General features: G+C 46.9%; 1 protein-coding gene across 1 annotated transcript in view; it reads left to right on the top strand.

The window, feature by feature from the left end:
- Positions 1 to 16484, top strand: part of LOC126095606 (uncharacterized) — a 100504-nt gene that overhangs the window by 44273 nt on the left and 39747 nt on the right. Inside the window, exon 2 of the mRNA XM_049910375.1 lies at positions 2147 to 2569. Within this exon, the coding sequence (XP_049766332.1) occupies positions 2147 to 2569 (423 nt within the window). The remainder of the gene's footprint in view (positions 1 to 2146; positions 2570 to 16484) is intronic.

The following is a 16484-nucleotide window of genomic DNA, read 5'->3' as shown; positions in this document are numbered from 1 at the left end:
TACTTCCGTCAGTGAGACTGCGGTCCGAAGAAGCGTCTGGAGATGCCCTGGACAGCGGTGGGATACAGACCTGAATGTACCCCGCCATACAGCCCGACAACCACGACTGGTGGTCTATGCTGCCGTTTCTTTTCTTTGGTTGTCATCCGCAGCACTGTTACAACACGGCGGTAATCGACGATATCCTACGCCCCGATTTGTTGCCCTTCATGGCAAGCTGTCCCGGGTTTACATTTCAGCTGGATGATGACCACCCACAAAAATGGCTCTGAGCACTATGGGACTCAACTGCTGTGGTCATAAGTCCCCTAGAACTTAGAACTACTTAAACCTAACTAACCGAAGGACATCACACACATCCATGCCCGAGGCAGGATTCGAACCTGCGACCGTAGCGGTCGTGCGGTTCCAGACTGTAGCGCCTTTAACCGCTCGGCCACTCCTGACCACCCACACACAGCAAGTGTTTCTACTGCTTGTCTTCGTGCTTACCGAACACTACCTTGGCCAGCAAGGTCGCCGGATCTGTCCACAGTTGAGAACGTTTGGAGCATTACGGACAGGGCCGTTCGATGAGGTCGGGATTTTGACGATCTAAGGCGCCAGTTGGACAGAATTTGGCACTATGTCCCTCAGAAATAATCGACAACTCTGTCAATGAATTTCAAGCCTAATAAGTGCTTGCACAAGACTCAGAGGTGGAACGACGTGTTATTGTCTTGCTCAATTTGTGAAACTCTAGCTCTTGAATAAATCATCCAATTTTTCTGGAACTGTAATCATTTGTTTTGAAAGTTTACCGTCTAACCTCCTTGCCTAGGGACGCCAGATGAAAGTTGATGTCGTCAAGCCCTGAATCAAAATTGCGCAACGGATAACTGGGGAGAGGAGCTTGAGAGCGCTACCTAGAGAGCGTGCCCTTTTTGTATGATACTAGGCAAGGCGCTGGAGGGCTCACACGCTGATGTGTGGGTCCCTGCATTCTATATCTTTTATATTAAATGAATTCCTTTAACCTGACTTCTTTGTGATTTTTAAGGTATGTTAAAGATTGATGACAGTTGATTACCTATTTATTTTAAACATTATCACTGGACTTTACAGCGATTGTAGCAATTGTTTCAGTTTACAGATATTACAGTTTTACAACTTATAGCTCGGGTATATTATATACTAATCTGCACGCACATTTCTACGGGTAAGACGGAATTGCGTTGGCCAAATGTATACCACCAAAGTCTCCCAATATTTTACATAGGACATTCACTATGTGAGGAGGATAACGGGCAAACTGGGGACCAGATACTTTAACACAGGGGGTCAAATTTCCGGAATTAAACGAGCACATTCATTACCTTGCACAATCCGAAGCTGTAAATAAAAGAATTAGTACAAATATTCAAATACCTCTCTTCCATGCGTGAACATTGAGACAGACGCACTGAGGACACGTCTGCTCACTTACCCGTCTTCTGTAACTACCCCTGAGAATATGGCGGGCACCCGGAGGTCTTCCTGGGCCCCGGTGGAGGGGGTGGTCGAACCACTTGGCCGTGACCAACCTCTCCACCCCAAATCTTGTGACACTGGAAAGTCTTTGACTTTTACCTGCCTCTGCTGTCTCTCTGATCCCCTACCCAGGAGTAAGGTTGGCACTACTATACTACAGAACTACTTCCCAACAAAGATTTGGCCACGCTTTACGGAAAGGTGTGAGAAGGATTAGGAAAGTTCATGTGCAGATTCACATTCACGTACATGAAATGTATAATACACGACACATATAAATACGTATTATGAAGCCTGACACATTTCTTTCCACCCGTCCACATGGGTTCTGTTGCACCCGCGGCCGGCCGCGTCGTGTAATAAAATTGGCTGTGGAGCCGCCACTGTTTCCATTTCCCGGTGCGAGTGAGCAGCGAAACCTGATGCTTATAGAGCGGAAACTTCTGTACCGTTTCAGTTTGTCCGCACTTGTAGATCACATCCGTAGGTCTCTGTTCAGTTCGGAGAATTCCTTCGTGGTGTGTATTTTTTTGCTGTATTTCCTCGTTCTGGATGTATTCGATGTGGCTTGCCTTCTCTGTCCCACCCTGTACGCGGCACACGCAGCTGACGGAGGGCGTGTTTGTGCGTGTCGCAGTCGTCGGGCAGCACGCGCCGTTCGTCGCGGGGCACGGGGACGCCGCGCCACCTGTCGAGCGCGGCCTCCTCGCGCCTCGGCCTGGGCCTCAACCCCGGGGAGGCGTCCGGCGGCAGCCGGCACTGCGGCCTGCAGATGGCCGCGGCCCCGATGGGGGCGGCGGGGGCGGACGCGGACGCGGACGCGGAGGGCGCGCCCGCCGCGGCCGGCCTGCAGCTGCTGTCGGTGCCGGGCTGGTCGCGCCGCCTCAGCTCCGTCACGTGCTCCTCGTCCGACACGTCCTACCTGGAGCGGCGAGGCTCCGCCGTCGAGTGCGGGCTGCCCGCGCCGCCCCCGGGCGCCTTCCGCCGCCTGCGGCCGCCGCTGCTGCCGCGCTGCGACGACGTGCGCGACTGGGACTTCTACTACCCCATCGACATACAGGTACAGTGCGCTGCCGACGGCGGAGGAACAACCCGAACTCGCTCCCTCCCACCCAGCGGCTGCCGGCGTTCTGTGTTTTTCGCTGTCCGAAAAATACCACGGCTCTTTTCTTCAACCTCCGACAGGTCACGAAATGAAAACCACAGTGAATATCAAAACTGTTTTATTTGCAACATTTTGCAAGGGGCATTCAAATGAAAACCGGTCACTAGTGTAAAATAACGGTAACGATTTCATTAACTCAAAAATGTAGTTATACACACTACACATACTCAAAAATAGCCGCCAAAACTGTTGGCAGATTTATCCCATTGCGACACTAACTGGTCGATTCCATCCTCGAAGAAGCTAACAGGCTGCTGTCGGATCCAGGTCTGGACCCAGTTAGACACTTCTACATCTACATACATACTCTGCAATCCAGCATACGGTGCGTGGCGGAGGGTACCTCGTAGCATCTTCTCTCCCTGTTCCACTCCCAAACAGAACGAGGGAGAAATGACTGCCTATATGCCTCTGTACGAGCCCTAATCTCTCTTATCTTATCTTTGTGGTCTTTCCGTGAAATATAAGTTGGCGGCAGTAAACTTGTACTACAGTCAGCCTCAAATGCTGATTCTCTAAATTTCCTCAGCAGCGATTCACGAAAAGAACGCCTCCTTTCCTCCAGAGACTCCCACCCGAGTTCCTGAAGCATTTCCGTAACACTCGCGTGATGATCAATGCTACCAGTAACAAATCTAGCAGCCCGCCCCTGAATAGCTTCTATGTCCTCCCTCAATCCGACCTGATATGGATCCCAAACGCTCGAGCAGTACTCAAGAATAGGTCGTATTAGTGTTTTATAAGCGGTCTCCTTTACAGATGAACCACATCTTCCCAAAATTCTACCAATGAACCGAAGACGACTATCCGCCTTCCCCACAACTGCCATTACATGCTTGTCCCACTTCATATCTCTCTGAAATGTTACGCCCAAATATTTAATAGACGTGACTGTGTCAAGCGCTACACTACTAATGGAGTATTCAAACATTACGGGATTCTTTTGCCTATTCATCTGCATTAATTTACATTTATCTATATTTAGAGTTATCTGCCATTCTTTACACCAATCACACTTCGTCAGCCGTTGCGAATCGATGTCCGGGAATGGCTTCTTTTAGAGGTCCAAACACATGAAGGTCACACGGTGAAAGGTCGGGACTGTACAGCGGATGTTCCAGCGTTTCCCACCGAAACTGGTGCAATGTCGTCTTCACCGCATTGGCCGTGTGTGGGCGGGCAATATCATGCAGGAGGATAACGCCATTGGCCAACATGCCTCGGCGTTTCGACTTCATGGCTCGTCTAAGGTTATGTAATGTGGCTTGATAACACTGGGCATTGACAGTGGTCCCCCGTTTCAGGAACTCGACAAGCAGTGGACCCTTGTGGTCAAAAATGAGGGACACCGTGACCTTACCACAACTGGTGTGCATAGCTTTTGATTCCTTTGGATGTGGTGAAGTCACATGTTTCCACTGCTTGGTCCGACGCTTGCTTTCCAGTTCAAAGTGTTGACACCATGTTTCGTCACCTGTGACAATAAGAGACAGAAATCAGTACTGCTCTTCATGATAACGTTGCAGAGGACTCAAAGACAGCGCCAATCGAGTATTGCTCTGTTCGGCGGTCAGTTGGTGGGGAAACCACTGCGCACACATTTTTCGAAAGTTCCATTGTTGATGCATTATGGTGTGGCCGTGCCTACGCTAATACCCAGTAACCGATGGATCTCGTCCACGGTGATTGTACAGTTGTCCACGACTAAAGCATTCACTTCCACAACCATTTCCGGTGTGTTGACACCATGAGCCTGTCCAGGACGAGTATCGTCTTCCAGTGACTCGTGCCCTCAAGGAATCGTTTGCGCCATTCCGCAACACTTGAACTACTCAGACTGTACTCACCGTACACAGCCTCCATCCGTCGATACGTTTCACGGCCCCCATCTCCCTGCGCCACCAAAAATCGAATCACTCCTCATTGTTCCTGCTTACTCGCCGTCATGTTCGGTAATGGAAGATAACTTGTGTGATCACCTTCTCTTCGGCGTGAAACCACACTGGCGCTATTCGACATCAAACGGTGCGCATGCGTCAGTCTCTCTACCAATAGATGGCGCCACCATACCCGCAGTTACGTGATGCCACCTTACGTGTAAGGCAAAGGTAGACGGTGTGATCAGGTTTCATTTGAATGAACCTCAAACTACGCCTTCCAGCTACTTCCATGCACTGATGACTCAAAAAATTATGACCACGTACTTAATAGCTTGTATGTCCGTCTTTGGAACGCAATACATCACTGGTTCTGCGTGTCGGGAATCCGAAAGTTTGTTGGTAGGTTTGTGGAAGTAAGTGGCATTAGACGTCTACACACAGGCCATGTAATTCGCGTAAATAACGGGCCGCTTACTTGCGTAAGAGGTGATGCGTTCCATAGGATTTACATCAGGCGAATTTGGTTGCCGAGACGTCAACGTGAGTTCAGTATAAGGCTCCTCAAACCAGTATCACGGTTCTGGCTGTGAGACATGGACAGTTATACAGCCAAAAGATGATTGTCGTAAGGGAAGATATCAAGCATGAAGGGATACATGTGGTTCGCAGCCATCAGCGTGTCTTCGATTACTACTACAGGTACCATGCGGGAGAATGTCTCTCATAGTATAATACTGCTCCACCAGCCTGCGCCTGTGGCGCGGCCGATGTTTCTATCCACTGTTCGCCTCGACAACAGCGAGCTGTTGTAGTAAGAAACGTAATTCACCAGAAGAGCCGACGCGTTTTCAATGCTTCACGTTCGAATCCCGATGGCCCCGTGACCACTGCAGTCGTAACCGTTGATGTCGTTGTGTCATCATGGGAACACGTAGGGGTCATCATCTGCGGAGAGGCGCCACAGATCAAAATCTGTCCTACTTTACAGAGCAGACGAACCTCTGAACCCCACGTTTTGTGAACAGTCGTGGACGTCTAACCACTTAGCGCCTAGTGGTATCTTCACTGTCCTTCTACCTCTTTCCTTAGATGTTCTAGACAGCAGCACGTTTTCAAGATACTTGTTCACAGGCTCTGCGTAATAATAATCTGCCCTTTATCAAAGTCGCTTATCTCAATGGACATCGTCATTTGTAGCCCGTATCTTTGCTAGTGTGATGCCCCATACGTCTCCACTCCACTTACGTACTTTTGTTGGTTGTCACGTGCCCGCAACGCCACCAGACCGCAACCAACGTCGTGGTGGGCAGCGGTCATAATGTTTCGGTTGTTCAGTGTGTATAGCCACCACTCCGACTTAAGGTCCGGTCACACATGTCCGGGCTGTGTCAGGACAGAACACTGGACGAGTGACTGTCGGGTTCCAGTCCGTTCCTCTGGAAACCACACATAACCGAGTCTCGTTCGCGTTTCCGTTGTTCCTTGTAGTGACTAGGAAGTAGTGGTCTGTTTTCTGTTTGTGAAAGTTCTAAATTCAAATGGTTCAAATGGCTCTGAGCACTATGGGACTTAACATCTAAGGTCATCATTCCCCTAGAATTTAGAACTACTTAAAGCTAACGAACCTAAGGACATCACACACATCCATGCCCGAGGCAGGATTCGAACCTGCGACCGTAGCGGTCGCGTGGTTCCAGACTGAGGGGGCCTAGAACTGCTCGGCCACACCAACCGGCGAATGTTCTAAATACAATAGGTAATTTTCGTAATAGTGATTGCGACTTACATCACTTGCTTTAGAGGAAGAACAAAAAGGAGCGAGGCAAAAAAAGAAGAGATATGTGGATTCATAGTGCCTGGAAGAAAGACCAGCACAGGGAGAGTTTCAAACATTATGTCCTCATCTCATTAATGATGAGATAAAGTTGTATTTGTGGGGTCCTGCCCACTCCTCGCTTATAGGGTGCCTAAAGGATGGAGCGTTCTCGGATAGCTTTACAACAATTCAAGCAAATCATATTAATAGTTTTTATTACAATAATGAGATTGACAATACTTAATTTTGTGTTTACAACAAGTGTCGCAAGCGATGGGCGACATGCAAACAGCAATGTTCTTCGTTATAGACAGTGTCCATACAAGCAGTGGATATGGATCACTAATAACTGTTCTGCGAGTGCCGGTCTACAACTGTGTGGCTGAGGATGGCAGGAGCGGTGCTTATATTCTCTTCCGATAGAAGTCGCTCCTGTCGTGGCGCCGTCCTTGTCTGTGGGCTGTTGGCTGACGTCGTCTCACAGCCTTCTCTGCGGTTACGTTCTGAATCTTCGTGCCGGCGCTTGTGTTTACGCAGAACATTATTAGCATTTTAAGATAGTGCAATACACCTTCTGTCAACTTTTAAACAAACTAGAAACAAAGACAATGGATCAGAAGGAAACTGCTGAACGACCCGAAATATCACCAAATCTTCGAAACCTACCTTGAACTCGTGGGATATCACCAGATGCTGCATTTACTGTACGAGATTAACTAAAAATTTTCCTAAATTCTCCACTGGTGAGTTTGAAATAGCAAGAACACGTCGCCTTGCCGATATATGACGATGGCATGAATTAAAATTTGTATAATTTTTACCTTACCTTTGGCCTGCAAATCTGTTGCAATTTTTTTTCCGGGCTTTGTACTTGGCATTCCAGTATTTTTCATTTGTCTCGTCGTAAAGCACAAGAAATTTACGAACTTTTTCCATTAGTCTTTCCACGCCATTTTTTCTATACAAAACAATCTTGCACAGCGTACAAAACGATTCTACCGTCGCGTGGTCCGTCACGTGAAAATTTAAACAGAAAAATTCCACCCGGCACGCTCTCAGCTCACTGACGTTCCTCGAGCACAGCCCGGTCATGTGTGGACCATTACATTTATTTTGATGGTACATTTCATCCTCCATCCGCTTCAAAAAATCTACTCTTTGTTTTTCATATTAAACAAATGTATATAGTTTCTTCACCAAAACATCAGCTAAAACAACTGAATTTGATATTGCAAAGTTGTTTAAAAACCAACTTAAAGACCTCTCAGTGAGCCTCCACGCTCATGTTTCCGCTTTTTTTACATGTCACTGTAAAAAGTTCGACAAACATATGCTATATAACTGTTTCTCAAGTTGGAAGCCCTGTTAGAAGACACGCTTTACGATGCTCTTATGTTTCTCTTATATATCTTTGGTTTCCGAGCATTGTTTACTTTATAGACTTTTCTGACAATATTACTAACAGAGTAGATTGCTATTCACTATATAGCGAAGACGCTGAGTCGCAGATAGGTACAACAAAAAGACTGTCAAACAAGTAAGCTTTCGGCCAAAAAGGCCTTCATCGAAATTAAGCAACACACACGCACACACTCAAGCAATTGCAACTCACACACACATTACCAGAGTCTCTGGCTGCCGGGGCAAGTCTGAAACAAGTGACATACTGATTAATTACAATTATCAGATGTAAATATTTCTAGAATAGAATTTTTGGTGGAAATTGCATAATTGTAGTCTATATTGATCAGCCAGAACATTATGGCCACCGACCTACTGTCGATATAAACTCGTAGAGGGGATAGCAGTGTCACCTGGCGAGAAATGGCTGCTAGTCAGACTTGCGCACGGTGCATGTAGTATCAGCGAGCGTGTTGTCCGTGCGTAGACTGGGGAAGGCACGCGATCTATCTGAGCTTGACCGAGGGCTGATTGTGATAGCCCGGAGGTCCGGCAAGAACATTTCGGAAACTGCACGGCTTGTCGGGCTTTCGAAGAGTACAGTGGTGATCAAATCAAGGTGAAACCACGTTCAGACGTCGTGGGGTTGGGCGGCCGCGTCTCATTACAGATGTCGGACATCGTACACTGGGCAGACTGGTTAAACAGGACAGGGCAGCGAACTGTGGCGGAACTAACATCAGATTTGTCGCTGTGCAGAATACAAGTGTGTCTGAACAGTAGTCCACCGATCACTCCTAACGATGGGCCTCCGCAGCAAATTGGGCACGTGACTATCGGCATTGGACGTTGTCGCAGTGGCAGAGTTTTTCATAATCTGATGAATCCCGATACAGTCTTCATTATGCCGATGTAAGGGCTCGAATCCGTCGTCTTCCAGGGAAAGAGCTCCTTGACACCTGTACTGCGAACGGAGACAAGCTGGCGGCGGCTCCATTATGCTATGGGGAACATTCACGTGGACGTCCATGGGTCCAGTAGATCTCGTGCAAAGCACCATGACGTCCAGGGAGTATTGCACACTGTTTTCAGACCATGTACACCTCTTCATGACGATCATGTTTCCTGGCGGCAATGGCATTTTTCAACAAGACAATGTGCCATGTCACAAGGCTGGGGTGAGATGGAGTGGTTCGAGGAACACAGTGGCGAATTCTAACTGATGTGCTGGCCCCCCAACGTGCCACATCTGAAGCCGATCGAACACATCTATTATTTTATTGAACGTGGCGTCAGAACTCATCGGCCCCCTCCCCATAATTTACGGGAATTAAGACTTGTACATACAGATGTGTTGCCATCTCCCTCCAGCGACCTATCAAGGGCTCATTCTTTCCATGCCAATATGCGTCGCCGCTGTTATCCGTGCGAAAGGCTGCTATTAGGTATCTGGTCATAAAGTTCCGGCTGAACAGCATACTTTTTACACTGAAGTGCCAGAGACTGGTACAGGCATGCGTATTCAAATACAGAGCTATGTAAATAGGCAGAATACGGCACTGCGGTCGGCAACGCCTATATAAGACAAGTGTCTGGCGCAGTTGTTAGATCGGTTACTTTTGATACAATGGCAGGTTATCAAGATTTAAGTGAGTTTGAACGTGGTGTTACAGCCGGCCCACGAGCGATGAGACACAGCATCGCCGAGGTAGCAATGAAGTGAGGATTTTCCCGTACGACCATTTCACTAGTGTACCGTGAATATCAGGAATCCGGTAAAACATCAAATCTCCGTCATCGTTGTGGCCAGAAAAAGGTACTGCAAGAACGAGACCAACGACGACTAAAGAGAACCGTTCAACGAGACAGAAGTGCAGCCCTTTCGCAAACTGCTGCAGATTTCAATGCTGGGTCATCAGCAAATGTAAGTGTGCGAACCATTCAACGAAACATCATCGGTATGGGCTTTCGGAGCCGAAGGCCAACTCGTGTATCCACGACACAAAGCTTTATGCCTCACCTGGGCCCATAGCACCGCAATTGGAGTGTAGATGACTGGAAACATGTTGCCTGGTCGGACGAGTCTCGTTTCAAGTTGTATCGAGCAGATGGACGCGTACGGGTATGGAGACAGTCGCATGAATCCATGGACCCTGCATATCAGCAGGGGACTGTTCAAGCCGGCAGAGGCTCTGTAATTGTGTGGGGCCTGTGCAGTTGGAGTGATGTGGGGCGCCTGATACGTCTAAATGGTTCAAATGGCTCTGAGCACTATGGGACTTAACATCTGTGGTCATCAGTCCCCTAGAACTTAGAACTACTTAAACCTAACTAACCTAAGAACATCACACATATCCATGTCCGAGGCAGGATTCGAACCTGCGACCGTAGCGGTCGCGCGGTTCTAGACTGAAGCGCCTAGAACCGCTCGGCCAAAACGGCCGGCTTAATACGTCTAGATACGACTCTGAAAGGTGCCACGTACGTAAGCATCCTGTCTGTTCACCTGCATCCATTCATGTCCATTGTGCATTCCGACGGACTTGGGCAATTCCAGCAGGTCAATGCGATTTCCCATACGTACAGAATTGCTACAGAGTGGCTCCAGGAACACTCTTCTGAGTTTAACCACTTCCGCTGGCCGCCAAACTCCCCAGACATGAACATTATTGAGCATATCTGGGATGCCTTGCAACGTGCTGTTCAGAAGAGATCTCCAGCCCCTCGTACTCTTACGGATTTATGGATAGCCCTGCAGGATTTATGTTGTCAGTTCCCTGCAGCACTACTTGAGACATCATTCGAGTGCATGCCAAGTCGTGTCGCGGCACTTTTGCGTGCTCGCGAGGGCTCTGCACGATCTTAAGCAGGTGTACCAGTTTCTTTCGCTCTTCAGTGTATTTATTTTCTAACCATTCCCTACGTTAGAATGTATAACATCAATAAAAACACAAAACATAAAATTTCATATAAATATGTTGATCTGATTCATGAACAAGACCTCTGAATATTACACTGAAAAATTGTACAGTCAAACACTATAAATGTAGATATGTCACAAACATAGCACTACTGTAAACTATGCATTCAAGATGTTGATAATCAATTTATGCATTTTACCATTTTGTACTTTATATTTTTATTAATATGCCTTCTAATGTAAGTAACGGTTTGAAAATCAACGAAAGCTTTCGAAACTAGTCACCAAAAAAATTATTTACAACTGTGACAGAAATCGTAAAAAAATATTAAATAACCAGCGTAATATTGCTCCTATCGGAAGACAAAAAGGAGAATATGCTTCCTGTCTAAAAGACTGACTGAAAATGAGGTACCAACTGCCTCATTCTACTATCCTCAACACCTTTAAAAAATTTCCCAACAATTTTCGTACGCGAACATATTCGCGCTGTTTGTAACATGCAACTCACCTCTCACACCCACGAGTTCCCCTAACTGTAACTCGCTCACAGCCACTATTCCAACCCTGTAAGTCGCTAAGTCGCTCATACCCATCCACTCACACTTGTCTATTCTCACTCACTCATTCAGCCCGACTCTTTGTCATTGTCTGTTTGTGTCTCTCTGTCACTGTCTCCTGTCTCACAACCATAGTCTCCTTCGTTTTGTCCCACTACTGCTGTTTCCTCTCACTGTCACTGTCCCCTCTTAATCCTTCTTACTACTACTGTCGTCTCATTCACTCCTTCCCACTGTTGCTGTTTCTTCTCACTGCCACCGCCTCTTTGTTCCACACTCACTCACTAGACGCTGTCTCTCATTATGACTAGCTCTCATCCGCTTCCACTTTCTCCGTCTCTTTGTTCCTCCCCCATTGGCACTGTCTCCTTCAATCTTTTCCTACCACTGTGCTATCAGTGTCAACTACGTTCCTCTCCCACTGTGTCCCTCTCTTTCTCTCATGCTGCCAGTGTCTCCTCTGCTCTTTCTACACCACAGCCACTGTCACTTACCTTCCAGCATTTATTACTTTTCCGGCTGTTCCCCATGGTTACCTTTCCTTTTCCTTCAGCATAAAAAAGAACGAATATGTTCGCATGCCAAAACTTTTGGGAACATTTTTAAAGGAGCTGAGGAAGGTAGAATGTGGCAGCTGGTACTCCAGTTTTCAGTTAGTCTTCTAAACAGGAGCACATTCACCTTTTTTGTTCTCTGATAGCATTTTTTTCGCCGGTCCCCTTCTTTTCCCTGCCACAGTAGGGAATGACACACATATGAAAAGACCTTTTTGGGTCAGCAAATTCTGATAGTTTACTTGTGTGACATTGAAATAACCCGAAACTAATTTTACACTTCAGACCAGATTTTACGTGCTCAAAAATTTTGCACGTGCTTCATTGTTACAACATGTGGTTCCTAGGACCCTTCTGATAATAACAGAGACACTTTGCAGCATGTTTTTCAATGCTGCGTCACTTTATAAACTACGTTTTCACCTTTCACCGGATTTTACGTGTTCGTGGTTGTTCGAGATCGGGATCTTAGGAATATGTCGTACAAATTTCAGCCGTTTGCTGTGTGTAGTCGTCCTGGAATCCGTGACTCGGTTTTGGTGAGAAAAAACGGTTAAAAAGTAGATTTTCTTGGGAGCTTTATAAGGAACCGCCCATGAGCTAATGGTGCCTCCATAAGGCCCACCTTACACCACATCAAACGCAAAAAGAACCATCTGATTTGCTCAGTTTGCCTAAGCTAGAGCAAGAGGATAATATTCAAGCTTTTACCCTGTACTGTGGTATAGTTACAATAAGATGATCCTCCTACTGGGCATGAAAATGATCGTTGGTCCAAGGGCTGCTCAAAACTTTCGACCCTACCTTTTATCACCAGCAGAAACCGAGGTATGAGCCCAGGAAGCATGCTGATCGCACGCGTACCGGTTTAGTTGCTGTAGATTATACTAACTCAATGTTGAAACTGCGTTTTGTTCGTCTTTGCGCACAAAACGAGGCCCCAGAAGGAATGCTAGGAAACCTGTAAGGGCGCTGTGAAGATGGAACTGTAATAAATCCGAAACCGGTAATGATCTGTTTCAAATAAACCCTTTTCAAGCCATTCTTGTGGCCGGATGGTTTTTTAAATTATAGGATTTGTAAGGATACTGCAGCCGCGTTTCTCAATATGCTAATTTTTGACAAGATAGCATATAGCTAACTGGCTCTTTCAACTAATATAATCGCTACAAGAAACACACAGGAACAAAGAGTATGTGTTTTACCATAGACTGTACTTCATTGTTAGACGGGAGACTAAGTCTCACTCGCACTGCTGAAACAGAATAAAAATGTTTTTAAAATACTGATATGTGTCTATCCTACCACTCATCAAGGTCATTCATGTGTAAAACCATGCATTTGTTTACAATTGGTCTTTGAAAGTTCTCAGACCTAGCGGCTTTAAGAGCACAAGTCGACGACGAAACGGACGGTTATCACCAGCAAATTCACAAGAGTCGTAAATGACGTGCAGTCATATTAAATTAATTTGTTGACTTCTTATCTTGTTCAGTTATGTTTTATATTTTGTAATGAAATCAGACCAATATGTTGTTTATGTGAGTAATTTATGTGTGAAATGGGCACAGCCTGAAAGCAAATGAAATAAAACTTTACGGCCAAAGCTGCAGCTATAATTGAGGCACTCAGATACACAATGCGTATAATATCAACGATATTCTGATAATAACAGATTCGCGCAGTGCTGTGAAAAACTAGAACACAAATCATGGAACTTAAAATGAACCGTTACCTTTTTGAGGTACATGAACTAATTTATCAGTGTACCCAACAACACAAAAGAGTGCAACTTTCTTAGTCAAAGGGCTCTCCAGAATCATAGACAACGAAATGATCGACCCTTTAAGAAAAGGAATACTTTTCTTATTACGACTATGTTATACAGATTTCGTAGCTACGACAATAAAAAAAAGCATTTTATAATGTTCCTAGACTGGGTCTTAACGACTAGCCCCGGAAAAAGTTCGCAATGGTTCTTTATTCCTTTCAGGACAGAAGGGTACACCAAGAACAAAAATTGCACAGGAACTACCTTCCACTCCTCCTGCAGGATGGCACGTACACTAACAATCCGGATTCTGGCTAACGCCCAAGAGTCCGACAGAAAATAAACAATCTACACAGATACCACTATAAACGAAGCTTCACTTCGGATCGTCGTCTGCTTCGCCGGCACGCCGACGAGAGCTGTTGAGGGACTACAGCCGGTGCATGAGATGGCCAGCTTTCGCCGACGGGAACTGCCCGCTGTGGTCGCTGCGTTTGCTTAAATATCCGTTCTTCCGGAAGAGATGTGCTGCCCTCTCCGCACACGTGACCGACAGGGGCGTGGCTAGGCGGTACTGCAGCAGCCTCTAGCTACGGCTGGTGAGGCTTCAAGCTCCGGTACGCCTCCTGGTGACTTTCCAGTAACTTACGCGCCCAGCGATGTCGAGACCGCGTGCACGAGCGGGGCTATTTCTTGCCTGTGCAAGGTATTTGACTTGCTGGTTGCGGATGGTGACCCTAAACACAATAGCAATCCCTTCCCCCACTGATGCGTTGAAGCGCCGACAGGCCCCGGTGGCTTCAATGAAGTCGGAGTTGCCGCCAATCTGGGTGGAAGGGTCAGGGTCCACATCCATTGGAGCTGGACAGATGATGCATTGACCTGCAGCATCTGCTGGAGAGTCTGGGCTGGTTTATCGACTGGGGAAGCTATGCCCACCTCATCGCGGAAATCTGGAATGGAGAAAGGTGTTAAAGAATCTGTTATTGGATCTAGTCCACAACGTGCCCAGACTAGGTTGAGATGCCAGTGGCAGCGACCTCCCTAAGTAGCTGGACTTCGACCATAACCCAACCAAGTGACCGGAGAATGATGGCAGGCTGCCACAGCAGATGCCCTCACCCATACTGGATCCTGTGGAGAAAAACGTTGTCATCGATTAGCTGCTGGTGGTCAGGGGCTGACCTTGGGGTACATGAAGAGAGCAGTGATCAATGTCACCGACCAAGTAACTTCTCCACCAGTGAGGATCCATCCTGAGGTGATGCCCAGTGTGATGAGAGAAAAATGGCACTGAGCACCATGGGACTTAACATCTATGGTCATCAGTCCCCTAGAACTTAGAACTACTTAAACCTAACTAACCTAAGAACAGCACACAACACCCAGTCATCACGAGGCAGAGGATGAGAGAAAAATCATCAAGGCATCTTCAATGGAGTGTTGCCATTTGAGTGTCTCCATTTGAGTGTCTCCATTTGAGACTTGAAGGTTCGCACTAACTGCTCTGCCACACCATTGGAAGCAGAGTGAAATGGTGCCATCTGGAGCAGTGTGATGCCATTCAAGGAACAGAAAGCCTGTAACTCAGCTGATGTAAACTGGGGTCCACTGTCACAATCCAATGTTTGCAGTAATCCTTCCAGGACGAATAACCATGCCAAGACCCATAAGGTGCTTGCAGAGGTGATAGATTGCGTGTGGAACACAACAGAAACCCACTGCCTGAATGCACAATCAGGAGTCACATAGAGCCGAGAAAGCGCCCAGTAAAGTCCATATGCAGACGTAACCAAGGGGATGTTTCTGTGGGTCATGGAAAATATCTACATTGAGGTGCTGATTGCTTTCTTTCACAAGTGGGACATCCCTACCCCATCCAGGTGATGTCTGCATCCAGACCTCTCCAGTATACATGTTGCCAGGAAAGTTGCTTCATGAGGACGATTCCCCAATGTACCTCGTGGAGTAGCTGTAAGAGCATCTTCTGAAGGGTGCTTGAAATGAGCACATGGGCATGCTCTGTGAAGCCCTGCAGTAGTATAACCCCATGTAGGGAGAAAAGTCCATGTCATGTGGTCCAGTAGGCTTGGAGATTGGGGTCGACCGCTGCTTTCTGTCCATGGTCCATCCTTGTGTGGTATATTTCAGAACCAGCTTGAGAGTCGGGTCATTTGCCACATGCTGTGCCACTAGGTGCATGTGGATGGGTAGACAGGACATGGCATCTGTATCTTCCTCATCCAAATGTAAGCAAACTCGGGATCCTCATCAAAGTCAGGATCACCACTAACAGGCAGGTGCAAGAGCAGGTCCGCATTGGCATGGGCAGCAGTAGAGTGATATTGGATGTCATTTGTGTATCTGGAGAGGAACAGGGCCCACTGATACAGCCGATGCACTCTACAGGTCAGAGTTACCATTGAGAAGCTGAAAAGAGGCATAAGGTGCTTGTGCTCTGTCAGAAGTGTGAATCATCTGCCATAGATGTAATCATGGAAACGTTTGGTTCCAAAAATGATGGCTCAAGTCTCTTTTTCAATCTGGCTGTAATTTCGATGAGCTCCCATTAAGGTTTTGGAAATGAACTCAATGGGGCTTTCCACACCATCCACAGCGTGACAATACCACACCAATCCTGTAGTAAGAAGTGTTTGCCACCAGAACAAGTTGTTTCACTTGATTGTATGCTGTTAAGCACATAGCCCAAATGAGGGCTTGATTCAAGTTACAGAATGCCTTTTCACAGTCAGAGGACCATTTCCATGGCAAATTCTTATGGAACAATCGATGGAACGGCTCAGCAATCACTGCAGCATGTGGAATGAACTGCTGGTAGTAATTGAGCAGGCCTAAAATGGCCATTGGTTGGGATGTGTCCGTGGCTGCTGGTCATTGCTGAATGACA

This window comes from Schistocerca cancellata, chromosome 8, assembly GCF_023864275.1.
Source record: "Schistocerca cancellata isolate TAMUIC-IGC-003103 chromosome 8, iqSchCanc2.1, whole genome shotgun sequence".
NCBI classification, from domain to species: Eukaryota; Metazoa; Arthropoda; class Insecta; order Orthoptera; family Acrididae; genus Schistocerca; species Schistocerca cancellata.
The sequence above is the reverse complement of the archived record's forward strand: the minus strand, read 5'-3'. Positions and strand labels throughout refer to the sequence as shown.